Consider the following 19565-nt stretch of genomic DNA (forward strand, 5'->3'; position numbering starts at 1 on the left):
ACTATTGTATGATTCCACTAATATATGATTCCATCTAGAATAGGTGAATTCATAGAGACAGGAAGTAGAATAGAGATTGCCAGGGGTGGGGTGGGGCAGGAAGGGAAATGGGCGGTTATTGTTAAGGGCGTGAAGTTTCTGTTTGGGCAGATAAAATGGTTCTGGAGGCAGATGGTGGCAATGGTGGCACAGCATTATAAGTGTACTTAATGCCTCTGAAGTGCACGTTTAAAAATAGTTAAATGGTAAATTTTGTTATGTATATTTTACAATAAAAATTTTTTTAAATTAGTTGAGCATATTCGTGTGGGTTTAACTGTTCTTTTTTCTAATTCCCAGATTAGGTCCTTTCCACAGTTCAATGTAGCTCTAACTTTAAAGTGAGACCTTTATCCATGCTTATTTTTCTTTTTAAAGTTAAAGTCAACAGATTTCCCGACTGAAATTATATTCCCTCTCCCACTCATAAGTAAATATAAGTGGTTAGTGATCCTGCGCTTACTGAGAAGCAAAACTGAATTAACTGTCAGAAGTAAGAATATATGGGATTTAATTCTGTGACATTAGTTAAGTCACAAATCCCAACTTTCTTCTTAAAATATCAATAGTACCTGTATTACCATGATAATCAAATTGGTCATGAAAATGTTTTGTAAACCGAAATGCTCTTCAGTTGTCATGTATTATTACAGATTTAGCTGTTTTGCCTCAAAATGGAAGTAAGCTTTGCTGCAGCTTAAAACCAAGGTTCCATTTGGTAATTCCAGTTCAGAGTTCTTTATTTAATGAACCTCAGCTTTGCAGGTCCAAAATCTAATTTGGTCATCGTACCAAATTAGGGCTAGACCTACACGAGTCATAGTATTAAATGATTGACATGTAAACCAGAACACAAAGCCACCAGTTTACTTTAGGGGATTGTGACTGATAGTCTGAGCCTCTCCCTTCCCAGAATCAGACACCCATGAAGCCAGGAGTCATCAGAAAGACATTTTGGGCATGGATACAGAGCAAACAGAGGCAAAGTGCCTTGAGGTATTTTTGACCCAGGGTCAAGCCTTATTATTCCTCTTCATAGCTGAGAGCCCTCACATAGATAAAAATATTTCATTTTCTCCAGGTTTAAGTTCCTTCTTGCTGGAAGGAGATGGATACACACTGGCCAGTTCCACCTCTCCAACTTGCCATAGATTTGGGCTTGCTTTATTGCCCACCGTTCTCTCATAGATTACCCCGAGTACACTTTGTTTAATGCTATTTTGGTCTTAAAACAAGTCGTCTTATTTTATCCATGGAGCTATTTTGTCTAAGATGTGTTTGTATACATGGTGATCTCATTCATCATATGTTGGCTGAGGATTTTCATATATGAAAAAAATCTGAGATAAAGATCTATAGTGTATGGGGGAAAATATTAGACTTTGGGACCTTGATGGGGAGTATGTGTGTGTGGCAGAGGATGAAAATGAAGAAGTATTTCTTAAACAGGTATGACTTTATATATCTGCCCTCCCTTCCATCATGCAGTCTCTCCATGTGACCGAGGGTCTCAAGTTCTGGTTTGTGCCCCAGCTCCGTCACTTTTCACTTGTATGGCCTTGAATAAATTATAGCTTTCTTCATTGAAAAAGTCAGGACAATATGTACTTCGGAGTTTTTGTGAGGAACTAATGGAAGACTATTAAAGCATTTTACATACAGCAGAGCATCGTACGTAAGTATTATGATAGTGGAGAATGTGGCAAAATTTAGAAAAAGGTAAAGTTCACTGTGGCCTGGAAGAGTACAAAACATCTTTATCAAAAGTAGGATTTGGGTTGGGTCTTTAAGGAGAGCACCGAATTCACTGGGAGTGGAGGAGGGAAACATTCAGGAAGAGTAGAGCATAAGCAAAGGTGTCAGGCAGTGGTGAGCACAGGGCTCTGGCACCAGTGTCACTGCTGGAGTTGGGTGGCAGAACAGGAGGTGAAGGCCTTGGGTTTAGTGGTGGCAACAGGCAGAGGAAAAGGACAAATGTGAGTGATGAGAGACTTTGCTTATGAAAAAGTGGCAGGACTCGGTCCCTGGTTTAGTAGTGATAAGTGACAGGAGAAAGGAAAGGGGCTCCTAAGATTTTGAGCCCAGAGTATGACAGTGGGAGATGGAGCACATCACTGACAGAAATGTGTGAGTCAGTGGGCGGGGAGGGGAGGGCAGAGACCAGCGGGGAAGACACTAAGTATGGTTGCACACGAGCTGGCTTTAGGTCATAGGGCTCTGGCTGAAAGGTATGATGGCATTTTCCCCTCACTTTGCAAAATTTTAGTCACTGTGACACTTCAGTTACATGGGGGACAGGAAAAAAAAAAACTAACACCAATATTATAAGAAGCTCAGAATACTAGAGAGGACCTACTCCTAAGTTCCTCTGAGGAGACCAAACAGACGCTGGCCTCAACTCTAGAACCATTATCACTACTGAATTTAGAAGAAAGTTCCCTAACTTATGTCTTGCTAAAAACAAATTCTTTTGCTTCATTTCAGTGACTAAGGGGAAAGTAAGCTCTGCATGTTTGGTTTCCTTTCTCAATTTTCCCCATTCTAAGTGAAGAATTTTCAAACAGGATCACGTTTGCAATTGCACTATGTGACACATAACTTTAAAAGATTGTTCCTTTAGTTTTGTTCTAGTTGAGTAGATATGTTGCCACGGGCTGTAGACTTATATGAGGGTTGATCCTAAATTTCAAATCCCTGAAACTCTCTGAACAGCCTTTCTTCATCTGAGGCAAGAGGCACAGACTGCACAAGTCCTCCACTCCAAAATTCTGACAGAGAAGGGAGGGTACTTAGGGGATTTATAGAAGCGGGGAGTCAAATTCCAACTCTCACCACCAGATGTCACTGTTGCTAACAAGGTGATTTTTTCTCTGGGGACATCAGGATCCTGAATGTGAAAAAAATGTAAAACCTACTTATTCTACTTAATTCAACAAAGACTTTTTGAACATTTATATGAACCAGGTACTAATGCCAGGTGCTTTGGATGAAAAAGATCATCATGCCCTCAATCAGACAAGTGGAAGAGAAAGGCTTGGAAGTAATCATTTGCCAGTATTCCAGAAACGTGCAACATTAAACCAAGGAATCTAAACTTTCTCAGTGAAATATCAGCATATCAGCTCCATAAGGCAGAACATCACTTTCTCAGGGATACTTTCTCTGATTCCATCTCAGGGTTAGGCCTCCCAGCCAGATGCTCCTGCCGCATCCTATACCTACTATTCATCATGCCTTCTGTAATCACTTATTTAATGCCAGCCTACCCTGCTAGATTGTAAGTTGTGAGGGCAGGGCTCATGCATCTCCTCTGCTGTTGCATTCTCAGCTGAGCCCAGTAACAGGGGAACAGCAACCATTTACTGAGTTTACTAATCTATCAGGTGCTACACTAAGCTCTTGACATTCACCATTGCATTTAATCTTCCCAACAACCCTAGACCACTAATATTATCTCCATTTTACAGATGAGGAAACCACGGCTACTCGGCTAGTAGGTGGCAGAACCTAGGTCTAATTCAGTAGAAAATAGTGCCAGCCTATTCACCCACCCTAACTTATAATTCTCATCTTCAGGCAAGCAATCCCACTGATGATCACATAATGATCATTATCATCTCAACGCTTACTTCACTTTGTTCTTCTCTCTATCCTCTGGCATTTGTCTAGACCAATTTCTCTCAAATTAGCATTTATTTAGTTTCACAAAATCAGTAATATACTCATCTATTAGAATGATGATTTTCTGAAACTTGTTCTCAAATTTGTTCTTCTACAGGCGGCTTATCCTTCATGAAACAACTGTTAGGACTGCCTACAAGCATCTCCTATAATGTCTATTGGAAGCTGATTAAAGTTCCTAGTAATAGCTTATATTTTTAAGCACTTTCTCAGACTCACATAATGATCTAGAAGATAAATAGGACCACAGAAATGACCTAGACTAATTTTTCATTTCATAGCTAGGAAAAGAGTGAGAAAACCCTGATTTGGTCCAGGTTACGGACTCAGTGGTGAGTCAAGACCATGCGATGACCTCCTGTCTAATTTTATAATTGCTGCCACTCCAGCATTAACTTCACAAAGGCCAATATTTCAAGTTTCTTTAACACCTGTTGGCATCTACCACTTGATTACTCAGGTTCCAGTCCCAAACCTACAACCTTTTCTAGCGAACTTGGGTTACCTAGATTGTTCATGTCTCGGTTTCCCCCTATGAAATGAGGATCATAGCTCCTACTTCTTAAAGTTGTTAGGAAACGTAAATGACGTTATATGTGAAAAGTGCTTAGAGCAGTGTGTGCCACACAGTTAATGCTCAATAAATGTCAGTCATTATTCCTATTTGGTAAGAATTCTTTTAATTCTGGTTCCTACCAAAGGCATAAAACATTCTTCTGGAAACTTAATTCTTATGCTACTTTGAGAAATGATTAATTTTTCCAAATTGAAATAAAAACAAGACATTCGATATGTTCACTTAGTTTAATAATACTACATTTACCATGTCACCATGGAATGTAAATTCAGGTTAGACAAGAGAATTTCACAAGTGCAGAAAAGCCTTATTTGTGTCTAGTGTCTGACCAGCTTGCTCATAATTCGTTAATCACTTCCATTATAGGTAATTTTTTGGTTTAACATTTATGATTCTTACAGAGAAAATAAACATACTGCACACATTCCAAAAGTGTTTTTCATTGCCTTTGCATTAGCACTGAAAAACATATTTCTATTTCAAGATGACATTTAAAAGAGCTAAACTGGGATCCATAATTAAGTTATTCTTATGTTTACAAGTACGATTCTGAAATAAATACTATCTTCTAGCAGCTCTGCTTCAGCATTTTAGATTTGGCTTAAGCACACAAAACACACACATTTAGTTGTGGGGAAGCTTGTAATGTTATATGCCGTGCACCGTTCTGAAAGGTTCTTCAGGAGCCAACCAGCTCTAAAAACTGAAGTACTCATTCAGTCCACGACATTCACCATTGCATGGCAGAAAAAAGTGACATTAACTGTAGCGAACAGGATTCCTACACAATATCAAAAGCGTGTGATCTGTAGCAACTGGGAGTACTTCAGGACTGCCATGTTGTCTTCTTTAGAACTAATTTCATCAGGAGAGTTTAACAAAGTGGACATTTTATCACTATCAAGTGCATTTAAAAGTGACATGTTTCTTGTGTGCTAATTTGACTCCCCTGAACGACCTAGTTAGTGAACTAGTCACTAGTAATTTAGTCACAAGGCAAAACAAGCCTGCAAGAAAGGAAGCTAATATTCAAATTACCATGTTATTGTCAGACCCACTCGTAGGATTTATTTTCCACGTAAACATATAACCTCAATATGAGATGTCTAACTATAGCAAGTACCACGAAGACCAAGGCAGCATCTCTTCTTCTAAGGTTTAGGTTTTGACCAGAATTCCTGATACATGGAATAGCCCATACCTAAAAAAAAGAATGCTAGTTAAAATTTAGATATAAATAAAATTAGAAACAGTTCATAAAATAGATAAATGTAGCATCCTTGCTAGCATGCAATATTTACAAGGGGAACAAGGCCTTAGGCTGCTTACACTATTGCCTTCTTAAACAATGTAAATTTCTAAAATTCTTTTCAGTTTTCCAAGTAGCTTGTGGCTAATATGACTAGCTCAGACTATTAAAATATTTGTTTTAAAGGACAATCAATATTTATCTGGCACCTTTAAAAGGAGTCACTTTTGCTATACAATACCAGATAAAGTCAATGTATTATAAAGCTAATAAAAACATGTAATACCTACATTAAAAAAATTTTTTCCACCTTCAAAAACTCAATAAAATAGCAATCATGTCTCTTCCAGATAATGGATATTATTTCCAATCCTATGTGCATGTCTAGACTCTTCAATGAAATTATAAATCAGTGATGGACAGGATTGTCTTTTCTTTCTTTCAGACCTTAGTAAGATATATCATAGACAGTAAAATTATGTTACTACTTGAACTATTTTTATTAATTCACTTTTCCATGAAAATAAATATAAGTGTTATCTGCAAACTGCTTCAAAGTTAGCTAAAAGTATCTACTTTGTTTTATCTACAAAGAAATGCATTAATGAGGAACCATGAATTTGAAAATTTCCTGTAGGAACCTACCAAGAGTCATTGCTCCCACGACAAAGCCTTGGGCTGCCACACGCATGTGGATCAGGTGGATGGACATTTTAGTACTTCCCCTGCTCTTCAATTTATATAATCCATATGCAACGATTGCTGCAAAACCTGCCATTCCTGTAAAACAAATAGCCACGAGTATGTCAGACACACGGGGACGGGGAACGGAGATGATTTCACCATCAATCAACGTAGTTGCTACTATTTTTTATAAGGATACTTTATGAGACCATTAATTAGTTAACATACACACCGAGTTTTTAATTCCCGCCCCCACTCAGAACCAAAAATCCAAAATTGGTAGCAAAGAGTAGGAGATCCAGAAAGTTAAGATCTTCAAAATGTGGGCTTGTGAAGCCAGTAGACAAATTCCTTTAAGAGCGCCAGGGGGACGCTTCCTTTCCGTGCTACTTCCGTCTCTGAAGAGAATCAGTTAATATAAGAGACTGTAATAATCCATAACTGTGAGTATATCAGCTTTTTTTAAAGTCTTGTGAGTCCTTCTAGCAAATCATGGAGACACGGTGGTCTTAGAGTCCCCTCAACACATTCACAGAAATACGAGTCAATAAAACAAGAAGTCTAAATACACACAGAATTTTTATAATGAGAGTTATATAGTGCCAATCTCAACATATTTCAACAACATATAAAAAAATATTTGAAAATAAATGCTTTATAGATGTACTTGATGAATGATCACACCTCGACTGTGTTAAAACAGTCAACAGATTATTAGAACGTCAAAGTCAAACTTACCAATGGGGACGAACGGTGCCTCTTTAGCTTTTCGGATAAGTTTAGATCCCTGACCTTCGTCATACGAAGAAAGAGAAACATCTGTATCGGATGACATAGTGATTGAAGAATCTTTCTGAAAGAGAATTTCCATGAGGTTCTGCAGTGAAAACCAACTAGAACATTAAATGATTGGATGTACTTAAAAGAATCCTAGTTTCCATAAAAATCTGGTATATGCTATCCACGAACTTTAAAAAATATTCTTAGAAATCAACTTTATTTGTAATCCATGGCCACCTTTAGGGAGAGTTGTATGTTTTTATGCCTCCTACTGTTTTGACGTTTCTCCCATACGACCAATTCCTTTTTAGTCTCATACTGTTAATAAAAGCGAACTAAAAAATTTAAAATTATTTTTGTCGATTAAAATTGCAGTTCTTAATTTTCTGTCTTGATCCTTAATCAACTTCAATTGACATCTTTAAATTACTCAAACCAAACTAATAGTCCTTATTGCATCTTCAAAATTATGTTGAAAATCCTACTAAATATTTTTAAGTGTAGTTAAGTGTAGTCTTCATTGCTTTCAACTGCAACTGACTTATTTATTCCAACATGTTACCTGGCTTCAGTTCTCACCTCTGAATAGTTTCCATTCTATTACATTAATCTCTATTATTGATGGTGGCTGTCTTTGGGGAAGATTACAGTTAGTCTGAATAGCAAAAATTTCTACTTAGCTCATTATTTACTCTTTTTAAGGACAAAGCTTTTATCTTAAATCCGATTGCTAGAAATGTCTCCTTTTAAACATAATTTATGTTCAATTGAACTTTTAGTTTTTTATGACTTAGGGTTATCATTTTTAACTTCTCCTTAGCATAAAATTGAACTATCCCCTCAGGGTCTTCTTAATGAATATCTCCTAACCTTTAGCTTTCTTCCTTTACACACCTTATATTCCCATGGCTTCCCTCTTAAAATTCTTTACCTTCTTTAATAATAGTATTCCTTGAAGTGGTCCCCAAAAGGGCAAGATACTAGCCCAATCATTATACGAATAAGGGGACAGGAAAAAAATTTCATTTCCATTATCACAGGGACCAAAGGCTTCATTCTCCCTTTTCAGTCATCTTCTTTTACACACAAAGTTAACAGGCGTTTCATCACGATGAGGTAATAACGAATTCAATTTCACCTTAGTCACAGTAACTATGTACATACTTCCTTCTCACTAAGCTGATTTTAACTGCCTATAAAATTTACCTAAAGATAAAATAAGGAAGTCAAATACAGTATGTAAGTGCACAAGTTTCCAATGTCAATTACAATAAACTCAAGTCAACCGCCCATTCAACTACCCATGTAAAGCTTACCTTCGATACTGAGATTTTCATGTGCATCATACTCGCTTCTCTAACAACAGCTCCCATTCAAAACCTTGCTATTCAAGGGGTGTTAGTAGTGGTTAAGGCTCTCAAACAAAATCCAACTCTATAGAAGTGAGGCTTAGGTTTAAAAGTAAAATCATCCTTCCAAATACACATCCCCATTGGGAAGAGTCTAATTCTGTCATTTGACAGAGAAAACAATCTTAATCCAGAGGAGTTGTGCAGTATCACACAACTAGATAGGAGAAAACTCAGATTAGAACTAGACTTTCTCTCTCTCTCTCTCACTCTCTCTTTTTTTACTCTATTATCTGCTAATTGAATAAAACCCTACTTACTAAGCTTTTATTATATTCAAGATTCAACAAGCTCAAGGTTCAGAACACTCACTATATATTTAAAAAGATAAGACATAAACACTGAAATAATTAAACGGTTCGAAAATTATATTTTTTAAAAAAGATATGACAGAGTATGATTACTTGCTAGTAGCATAATAGAGACAATGAGAACTGAATTTAGTGTGATATCTTTTAGCTAAAGTAGGTTTGGGAAGTTTCACAGAGAAATATTTGAAACTGGCTTTCAAGAAACTACGTAAATGGACTAGATGGAGATTAAATATTGTGTTTATTTTAGGTAAGTATACGTTTATTAGTTGCCCTCATAACTAATCATAAACTTCTCAAAGGCACAACTTTTATCAACAATTCTCCTACCTCCCTTGCCAAAGTCACATGAGAATCACATTAAACTTTTTATAGATGCTCTCCAGAGCTCCAAGCTTTTGCACAAGCTGATTCCCTTTCCATTTTTCCTCCCTTTCCATTTCCTTCATATACTCTTTCCTGGCAAACTCTTCCAATTTTTCAGGTTCTTATCTTAATTGATCTCCTATAAGTTTATGATAAGTGTCTTGGTTATGCAGTCCCATAGAACTCTATGTTTTCTCGATAATAACTTTCTTATAAATGCCTGTTTAACTGTTTTTCTTGCTAGAATCTGTAAAGTCAGGAGGCTACACTTGCTATAAGATTTTGATAATCTGCCCCTGCTTGTTTCTCTCTCCACTGCCTGGCAAAATGCTTTGCATATAGTAAGTACACTACAAAATGCTTGTTGAATAAATTTAAAAGTAATATTTTTCAATAATTAAAATTATTCTCAGGTAATTTATTTAGAAATATTTAGTGAAAACAATAACAATGATATACATTTGTAGAGTTTAATCAGTCAGTTAAAAAATGCCAAACTGTATATGCCTAAGTGCTTATTTGTTTTTTATTCTTATACCATGAAAGAAGAAATGATAACCTGAGTAGGTCTCAATTTCTTGCAACCACAAAAGACAAAACTATTATATATCACAATCCATTTTTAAAAACTAGCACCTTCTTTGGCAGATATAAAAGCATGTTTTCTTCCTTTGCCTTAATTTGAGAATTGTCTTTAAAAGCAAGAGAGGAGGTAGGTTTTCCTCTAACTCTCATTCTGGATCACTGTAATTGTCCAAGAGGTCTATAAAGCAAGTTTTTTCCCCCACTCCTTTCAGAAGGGAGGGGGATGGTGGTCTCTGCCATGTATATGAAAGAACAGAAGCACATCCATCGATCTCCATTTGTCACCTATGATACAAACTCTAAAGTTTCTATGGGTTGGAAATTTGATCTGGCTTTCAGAAAGCAGTACCTGGGGTTAAGAATCAGGGTGTGGGGGGACCATGTGGTCATTATTTGCTTTAAGTGATTAATGATAATTTATCTCTGAACTAGGACACTTCATGTGAACATTTCAAGATAAATAAAAATATTAAAAATCCAACACTTATATCAAATTATATTTTATACAACCTTATTGATTTTTACAGTGTTATATTTATAACACTTCCTGAATATAAGATTTTGATAATTCTCTTCCTAATTACCACCTAGAAGTTTCCCAAGCATTCATGATTTACAGCCGCCTAAACTGAAAATGGTTAGCTTTTAAAGTATCAGAGTCAGTAACTATAAATCAAATAATTTAAGAATAACAACCCAGATGATTAATTCATGCCAACAGCCTTATTTTACAGATGGAAAAAAGGGTTAAGAAGGGTTATATAAAGTGCTCAACAGCAGTAATTCATTTCTGGCAGGGTAGGACTAGAACCCAGTTCTGATACACAGTCCAGCATTCTTTTGATTGACAATATATTGCCAACTTATCAATCTCATGATGTTGGTACATTTTTAATCTGAAAAATATTAAAATCCATTCCTTAACAGAAGCCAGCATTTCTTATTTTAATTAAATTTACTGTGGTGACATTGGTTAATAAAATTATATAGGTTTCAAGTGTACAATTCAATGTCATTGTTTAAATTAAATTTATTGGGGTGGCATCTCTTTCTTTGAATTGTAAAAAAATATGTTAAGTCATGCCTAAAATTAGAGTTTCTTCTCCCAGAGATCTATGCAACAATTTCAAATGTGATTTTAAAATATTTTTTTCACTAGCACCACTTGTAGATTTTCCTTTATTATCATTTCCTCATCCACCCACAGCAATTGACCCAGACTCTGTCAGAAGGTCCAAAAGTGCAAAAAAAGGCACCAGATATTCAAAGCCAGTTTGGAATACACAAATTACTCTGTACACCAAGTAAGATACTACTGAAGACCTTTCCAAATGCATAAGAACCTACCAAGAAGAGGCATAAGGGAAGATGAGCTGCCCAGCATCGGGCGATGCGACCGACTGAAGGATCATCACAGCCTGTCATTTTGGTATCACAAACTAACAATGGTGTCAATTTCGCATCGGTCACCTGCAGGCTTGTTTAAAAATGGCTGCCAAGGCCCCGCCCTGAAGATTCTGATTCATATAGTCTGGGACAGGGCCCAAGGAACGTGTATTTTAAGAAGCCCCCTTCAAGTGATTCTGGTGCACACGAAGTAAGAGAAGCTCTGGTTTACAGGACTCAAACAGGTTTTCATGCTGGGGCCTGGTACCGCTTCAATCTGTCAGAACTTTTCATCCTAACTCGAAAGTGCCTGGGTACCTCCCGAAGCACACATGCCTTTGGTGCGGATTACCCCAAAAGGGGAAACAATCGCTTCCCACGCCGGTAATAAAAAGATAAGGGCGAGTTACAGCGCAGACTCATTTGCTATGTTTTGTAATCTCTAAGCGGAAGAAATTAAAATTCCGTCACTGAGGCCTTCTCACCTTCCTAGGGCTCGAAAGAGAGGGTCGCGGTGGGTGAGTGTAAACACGGGGTCGGGGAGAAGAGGAAGGGCGTGTGGTTTGACGCTCTCCCCTCAACCTTCTCACCTTCCTCCTCTCTCTCTTCCTGTGACCTTGTCGGGACTGCCTGGGCGGAGCGCTCGCCGTCCCAATCCGTCCTCATCCACCACTCGGCTCCACGCTCCGGGTACCGTCCATGCTACCGGTTTCCCGGCGCCGGCTCAGCCCCAGCCCCAGCCCCAGCCCCAGCCCCCTCCACGGGTCACTCATGACGCCCCTAACCGCCAGTCTTCCCTTGGCCACGATTCGCTCCACAAGTGTCGGCTTCATCTTCTCGTCGGCTCCGTATCTCCTCATCCGACAGGGCATCAGGCCTTGTCTTTGGATCCCCCACCTCCCTGAACCACGAGGTCCAGCCGAGACCCGCCAGTGATACTTCGCCCACTTCATTCCAGGCCTCGCTCCACTCCCAGGCCCGCGATCCCCAACTCTCCCAAAGTGCTCTCAGCTCAGCCGAGCGCGGCCCCACTTCCTCCCGCCCCACTGTTGGGCATCCCCAGCTCCTAATATTCCTCCGTACTTCACTTACCGAAAACAGACAGGGCCCCACAAAACTCCAATCAGCCAGCTTCAAGACCCCTCCTGCGCTCTCAGTCGGGCCTGCTTTCCCCGTCCCGCCCACAGCCGGCTCCAGCCAATCAGAAGCCGGGGCCGGCTCGGTTGGCGTGTGCGTGTGCGCCGTGGGTGGGGCGGCCCGGAGCGGGTTCCGGATTGGCTGGGGCGACGCGTGGCGGCCCCGTATCCCCGGATCTCGCGACGGGTTCACGTCAGAGGTGAGCGCTCGGTTTTGAGATAGGTTGTTTGAGGGCGTTTGGCTTCTGTCTAAGAGGTAGCTCAGATTTCTCTCGCCCTTTCCCGCTCGGGCGGCGGAGGCGGCGGCGGCCAGCACCGCGAACACCGTGTCCCGAGCGCGGGTGGGGCAGAACTGGGGATGCGGTGTTTTGACTGCGGCCAGTCGGTGGGAGGCTGCAGGTGAAGTGAGAGCGCGGTTGTGCTCTCCGGCGCGACGGCGGCGGTGGGCCGACGGATCGCTCGATCCATTCCGCTCCCTTAGTGGACATCCGCCACGAACGCGCGCTGTTGGGCTTGCGATGGAGCCATGGAGCTTGCACTGTAAAGAGGGGCAGCCATTAATTGCGGGTCGCTGGAGCCGTGACCTCACCCAGATCAGGGGAAATCTCTCTGAGGAAAAAAGTGTCAGAGGCCCCTCGTGACAGTGAACTTAACGGGGACAGAACCCTTGATTTGTTCGTAGAGTAGATAATCAGTAACTATTGGGCGAATTGATGCATCAACGACTGTCGCGTGGAGACTATATCTGTGACTAAATTAGAATCTCATAACCACAAAACGAGGTGGATTGCCAGGTGCTCTGTCATACAGGTAGGAGGAACTATGTGCCGTGGACTTAGGATTTTGAAAATCTTTTGTCTCATAATTGAGTTAAAACGCATGGAGGAAACATTCACGCTATGTTTGATAAATGAAGAACCTCACCTTGATTATATGTAATGCTTTCAGTTCCTCGAAGGCACATATTTTGTCTGTTTCATGCCGATATCTCCTTGAACTCTGTTTTTGAGTTCAATAGGAACCAAATAATGTTAAATGAAGAAAAGACATAGCCGATGCAGTAACTAGAAGGCTTCAGAGATAAGTAGGGATAATCACGGACTCATTTAAGATAATTAAAACGTTGAAAGAGCCTGACACACTTGAATCTGAAGGTAAACCAGAAGTCAGTAAGTCTCTTTATTTTGTAAATACAAAGGCTAATAGCAGCAGTGACCAGAGCATATTCATTCTGGAAGGAGATTTTTATAAATCAAAATGTTAGCTAATTTGCTGATTTCTAAAGAATGAGATTTAGGGTCAGGCTGACCCGAGTCTCAGGTTGACCACATACTAGCCATGACCTTGGGTTGTACTTCTCAAAAGCACTTCCATTTGTAAAATGAGGATAATAGTAGTGATGGTTAGTTAACGAGATACATGTAGGGTGTTAGCCCAGTGCCTGGCATGAAAAATGTTAGCTATTGCTTTAAAAATTCCTGTGCTTTACAGCACATGGAAAGAGCCAGACCCTGCCTTATTTGTGTGAGAAATGATCTCTTTCTATCAGTATGTAGAAACCAAAGTCTTGATAAATGATGTTAAATATCTGAAGTAATCAGATAATGCAGATTATTTTATGAAGATCATTCTGCTACACTTCATTCTGCATCGTGTTGTAAGATGCAGCAGTGACAACTGACAAACTATTATTACATCTTTCATAATATAGAGATAATTGGTAACAAATATACAACACATTTTATTTCATTCTCCATACTTTGTGTCATTTTGAAGTAGAATTGATGCAGAAGAGTTAAAAAAATTATTTGGGTTCTCGTGTATTAAATTAACCCAACAGTAGTTTATAGAAAGAAAGGCAGCACAAGAAGTATTTGTCTGCCTGCTTTGCTAATTTCCCCTCTTTAACGAGCCTTTGGAACTTAACACATTCAAGTAGTAGTCTACACATGATCATATCTACTGTAAGAGAAATGGACTTCTAAACTCAGATGTCTCTGTAGGTAGAGGCCCAGCTTAAAGCTGCATTACCCTATTTTTTACACCCTTAAAAATACTGTAATCTTTGTGGAATTTCGTCTAAAATATTTTTTGAGAAAATTGGCAATATCTATGGATATTTTAAAACCAGAGTTCAGAATCACCTTCAGCAATTACTGATCATGTATATTGTGCTATTGTGCTCCCTACTGTACTGGATTCAGAAGTTAAAGACTTCCCTACAGTAATTTATAATTGATTAGATAGAAGGAACAGGTGTAGAAAAACATCAAAGACAGTCTGATAAATGCTTTGAATGGAAATTCAGGTAGATATCATAGTGAGCAGTTACAAAGAAGGCTTCTAGGGGCTGACATTTGAGTGAGTAGGCTTTGAAGGATGATTAGCATGTAAATAAGTTGGGAGAATGTTACAGGAAGGAAACTGGGCAGAGGAATATAGATAAACTCTGGGATTGTAGTTCTGGCATGGAGGGCAGTGACCGGGGAAAAGGCAAAAATTTATGACTAAAGCAGAGTGAGAGAGTGATGGAAAGTAGGTTTAAGCTACACTGGAGAGAACTTTAAATGCTAATTGAAGAATGAACAATATTCTGTTAGGTGGCCCTTGAAGGTTTTGGAACAGGGTGTTGACATTTGAGGTACTCGATAGTGAAGCAGAATGGATTAGAAAGGGCATATCAGTATTACTCAGCCAGAAAATTAAAAACTGTTCAGTATGTAGCTCATTAGTCTTTGTATTGAGGCCACATCCTTGGTCTTAAGGATCTGGGAGTCCGCTACATGCAGTAGTATCATCCCTCTACCACCTTGACAAGGACCACCGCTTCGAAGCAGCAGTAGTCCTTACAGACCGGTCCCCAGAGAGAATTGGCTAGGGTCCAGACCATCATAAAGTACTGCCCTGAAGGGCTATTCATAATGTTACAACTCTGTACCTTTTACACTTTGCAGGATCGTGGAATAGTATTTACGCTGCTCGTTAACTTCCCAAGCACATTAATTGTGGGTTTTAAAACTTGCCTGAAAGGTAGGAGCTTTTAAGCACACAAAAAAGTCTCTCTTGGCAAAAAGTAATTGGGCCCCTCCCTGGACTGCTCATTCAAGTGTTTTATAAGAAATGCTATTTTTTCCCCCCTAAAAGGAGCAGCTGATAATCCTATCAGACCACCATGTTCCTCTGCTCACGTTTTTATTTTTCACAATTTATACATGCCAGAACATTAAGTCTGAAGGTATCTACCTGGTCCATTCCTCTGCCCTTTAGGAAGAATAGTTCTTAAACGCAATCTCAAAACTCTCCAGAGGGGGAGAAGTCACAACCACCTTTCAAATTGCATAAGAGGCAGTACAGGAGTGTTTAAGACCACGGACTCTGGTTAGCATTGCTTCTTACTACCTCTGTGATAATGAGCAAGTTACTTAATCATTCTGTGCCTCAGTTTCTTCATTTGTACAGTCATAGGACCTACCCATTAGGCTCTTGGAAGGGTTAAATGATGTGTAAAACCCCAACATTGATTTTTCCACTGATGCACTTAGTATTATTTATTATTGTTCGGGGTAGCATCATTCTTTTTAACAAGTGCCAAGGAGAAAAAATATGGTTGAGTGGAAAGGGGACTGGCTTGGGGCCCCAGGATTACTACCATGCATGGAGCCAAAAGATACAGATATGAATGCGTATTAGCATTATGACCTTGACCAAGTTATTCAACCTCTTGGAACCTCAAATTTTTTTAACCAATAATATTAGTACCTTATTGGATTGTATTGTGTGATCTAAATAATCTTATATAAAACACCAAGGACAGTGCTTGGGACCTACTAGACACTCAGTACATGTCAGTTCCCCTCTGCAAACCAGCCCCCTTCCTCTTACTGCTATATTCCTAAGCAGTAACAGTAATGCGACCTCAAACAAATCACTTTTCTTCTCTAGACCTCCAACTTTCCTGAATCCCGCTCTAACTCACCCTTTTATTGATCTTTGCTCAGCCTCACCTTCCATTCCCCATATCCCCACTAACCCTTTTCAGTGAGAGCATTGAGAAATTCTGTCACCTTCTTCCCTTCTTGTTCCCACCTCTAGACTTACCTGCATTCATATCAGTCGTTTCTTCTGGTCTCGAGTATCCTCTTCCTGTTGAACACCAGTCATCCTCTGTGCTCTCTACCTAATCCACCAGCTATTTGCTCTCCCACCTGTAATTCTGTGTTCTCTCTCTCGGTGTAGGCCTCTCATACTCAAGACTCTTCTACTTATAAAAAATCCCTTCCTAGCCAATTTGTCCTTCCTCTAGTTGCTCTATTTTTTTTTCTCCCTGACTTAGGAGGAAAAAAGTGTACACATTATCTCCACATCCACCCCACCCCCACCTCCCGTTCACCCACTGTTTCTATTCCTGTCGCACTACAGAAACTACAGTAGTGAAGGACATAATTCGATGGACATAACCCAGTTTCTCAGCCCATACCTTGACTCCTCTATCTTATTTGACACCATAAATCTTCCCTTGACACCTTTCATTTGGTTCTCCCTCCAATTCGGCCATTTTTCCTTACTGTCACTGAATTTACTTCCTCTGTCCCTTAAATATTGGTGTTTTTCAGGATTCTATGCTCACTCTTTCCTTCTGCTTCTTGTTCCTTCTGCTTCTCGTCCCTTCTGTTGGGATAATCTCATGTACCTTTATGATTTTTTACTCATCTGTATTGATGTTCGCTTCTCTGTGTCATATTTCTTGCCTGAGCTCCAGAACTGTATATTCAGTTATGTTTTGGACATCTCCACGGATTGCACAACAATGTCCATAAGTGAGCTGAATTAATCATCTCTCTCCTCTCCATCCCCCTCTCCTTCCCCCACCTCCCCATAAGCCTGCAGTTTCTCCTGACTTGGTTGGTAGAACTGCTGTCCATCCCATTAGCCAAATATGAAACCTGGGCAAATCCCTGATGCGACTCCCTCCTTTGTCCACGTCCAACCAGTGACATCTGAGCAGAGGACTGAATGGTGAGGGGCCAGCCCTGTGATCTAGGAGAAAATCTGTGGCAGAGATGAGATTTCGTTCTCATACTGTGCTCATCATACCATGCTCTGACCAAACTGTCCCAGATTTGCCTGATTCCTTTATGCAGTGACGTTGAGAGGATCATTTGTACAGGAAAGCATTCAAACAGAGCAAATAAGAAAATACATTTACATCATTTTAGACTTGACACAAGACTGTTTTCACTGACAATGTTTTCAAACCCAAAACTATGAGATTGTCACTGAAAAATAGATCTTGGATTTATTGCTACTCAAAATTTCTTTTTGTTCTTCCTCTTAGTTATTTGGGGAGGGTCGTTGGGGAGATGGATGTATGGGGTGGTGGGCACAGAACTTCCCTAACTTAGCTGAAGCCTTCCTGCCTCTTTGCCTGGTATGGAAGGCAGTTAGTTTTGGGATTAACAAAACAACCATCTCTTCTTAAAAATTTATATAATTTTATATCCCACAAATGTTGTTACTAAATCTGTCAGTAGAGAATGAGTAGGGCAAATTTAGTCTTTTTAATATTCAGTTTTATGTGGTTTATATCCTGATTTTAAAAGTTAGAAAATTTGTAATCTTGTATAATCTATATAACTAAAAAGATTGACTTATTTTTATAATCCGTCTTTATGCAGGTATGAGACTAGATTACATAGAAACAGAATTGATTACTGAAAGCAAAAGCTTTCTGCTTATCGCAGGTGAACAGCTTTTTCCTGGGGAAAGGGTTAACACTATTTTCTGGGCTCCCAGGCTGGTTCCTGACACTTGGTTTGATGTTGAGTACTGTGGTTGTGCACGAACGTTGGGTTACAAGCACCCTGGCAGCAGAACTTCTGTTAGATTTTCACCCACAGCACCTGGTGTTATTCTGCACATAGGAGGCCTCCAGTAATACTGGTCGAATGGCTCTGGCTATCTCTTTGCAGAGGTGAGTACTTGAGTTCAGTGATGTTGGCTGCATTTCAGCCACTGAAGCCACAGCCTGTGGCTTCTCTTGATCGTGTACCATTTAGACACTTTTGAAAAGAACTTCCCTCACTTCTCCTCCACTGCTTTGGGATTTCCTCTCTGCTTTCTCCCACTCTGTCTCAACAATGAGTTAAAACTATTTTTATAGTCTGTTGATTCTCTGAGAATGAGGCGCCTCCTCTGGGAGGCCCTGCCATGCTCAATGGCACTGCAAATAGGTTTTTATTGACTGATCTCTAGGCCCTACAAATCATTTTGCCCTCATGCTGAGCGTGGGGCACTATCTGTTTATCTTGATAACATAATGAATTGAGGGCTCATAAATGTAGTTGACATCTAAATTAGATCACATTAAGGACAGGATAATGGTTTCTTTTGCCAGAGATGGATGGATAAATTACTTTTATAGTTCTGGGAGAAAAAAAAAATTATGCAAGCAGACACTTCACCCAAATTGGTGGCCCTGAGTGACTCTCCTTATGCTGATGCTTTTGCTCAGGGACAGAAACCTGCCTGCCCTGTTTCAGGGAAAACCGGAAAAGAAAGATTATCTGCCTGACCAAGTTCACTCAGTGAATCAGCAGTCAAGTGCTAGCCATCAAAGTCCTTCTGCTATTTCCCTTTATAAGGGTCAGAAAAGTCTTTCAAGGATGTTTAGTATTAAAGTAACCATTAAAAATGTTAGTCTAGTAACCTGGGCCTGTTGCCCAGTGCGGTATGGCTGATCAGAGGGAAATCACAAGCAGCGAGGTGGCCAAGTGTTATGTGTACTGTGCCCATTGTGATTTCTCTAGAAACTGGTTTGGCTGTTCCCTCTCTGTGCTTGCTTTTCTCTGCCAGTGCCTGTTCTCTCTTACCTTCTACTTCCCCCGTCAGAATCCTTATCGATCACAACTTTTGTTTTGAAATAGATATGCATACATCTGTATGTATGTGCATATATCCACAAACACATGCACTTTCATATCTATATATCTATTGATATTTATAGATATATTTTTAGGTAGATATAGATATAAATAAATAAATACAATGAACAAAGATATACTCTTCAAATGTTAATGGTGGTTTTATTGGAGTAGTAGAATAATTTGTGATTTTCACTTTTTGCGTGTTTCTGTACTTATCAAACTAAATTTATATTATTATTGTGATTAGAAAACAATTTTTAAATACTTTCACATTCTTTGAAGTTGTACGCCACTATGTGAGTAAAATCTTTCCTGATCTCCAAGCCAATGCTGCCTTTTCTCTTTTGAAACACACTCCATTTCCCCAGAACTCTGTATTTTCCTGGGTCATTTCTAGCATGTCGCTTTGTAGTCTGTGTAACCTCAGTTTCCCAGGGCC

The 19565-nt window shown here is 39.6% G+C and overlaps 1 protein-coding gene and 1 long non-coding RNA gene across 3 annotated transcripts in view; one reads left to right on the top strand and one right to left on the bottom strand.

Moving 5' to 3' along the window:
- Positions 1 to 4505: 4505 nt before the first annotated feature.
- Positions 4506 to 12271, bottom strand: HIGD1A (HIG1 hypoxia inducible domain family member 1A). Of its 2 annotated transcripts, none has more exons than XM_006914828.3 (4): positions 12160 to 12271; positions 6969 to 7083; positions 6192 to 6326; positions 4506 to 5498 (listed from the first exon to the last, which is right to left on the bottom strand). In XM_006914828.3, exons 2-4 carry the CDS (start codon positions 7063 to 7065, stop codon positions 5449 to 5451), a joined length of 282 nt encoding a protein of 93 aa, XP_006914890.1. In that variant the 5' UTR covers positions 7066 to 7083; positions 12160 to 12271; the 3' UTR covers positions 4506 to 5448. The 2 variants fall into 2 exon arrangements, with proteins under 2 accessions (XP_006914890.1, XP_015447153.1); XM_015591667.2 differs by having other exon boundaries at positions 6969 to 7079; positions 12160 to 12250.
- Positions 12272 to 12336: 65 nt separating this feature from the next.
- The window catches only part of LOC112482061, a 7893-nt gene continuing 664 nt past the window's right edge, over positions 12337 to 19565 (top strand). The window contains exons 1-2 of the long non-coding RNA XR_003047183.1: positions 12337 to 12403; positions 17997 to 18174. This is a non-coding gene — a long non-coding RNA (uncharacterized LOC112482061). The remainder of the gene's footprint in view (positions 12404 to 17996; positions 18175 to 19565) is intronic.

This window comes from Pteropus alecto, unplaced genomic scaffold, assembly GCF_000325575.1.
Source record: "Pteropus alecto unplaced genomic scaffold, ASM32557v1 scaffold156, whole genome shotgun sequence".
NCBI lineage: Eukaryota > Metazoa > Chordata > Mammalia > Chiroptera > Pteropodidae > Pteropus > Pteropus alecto.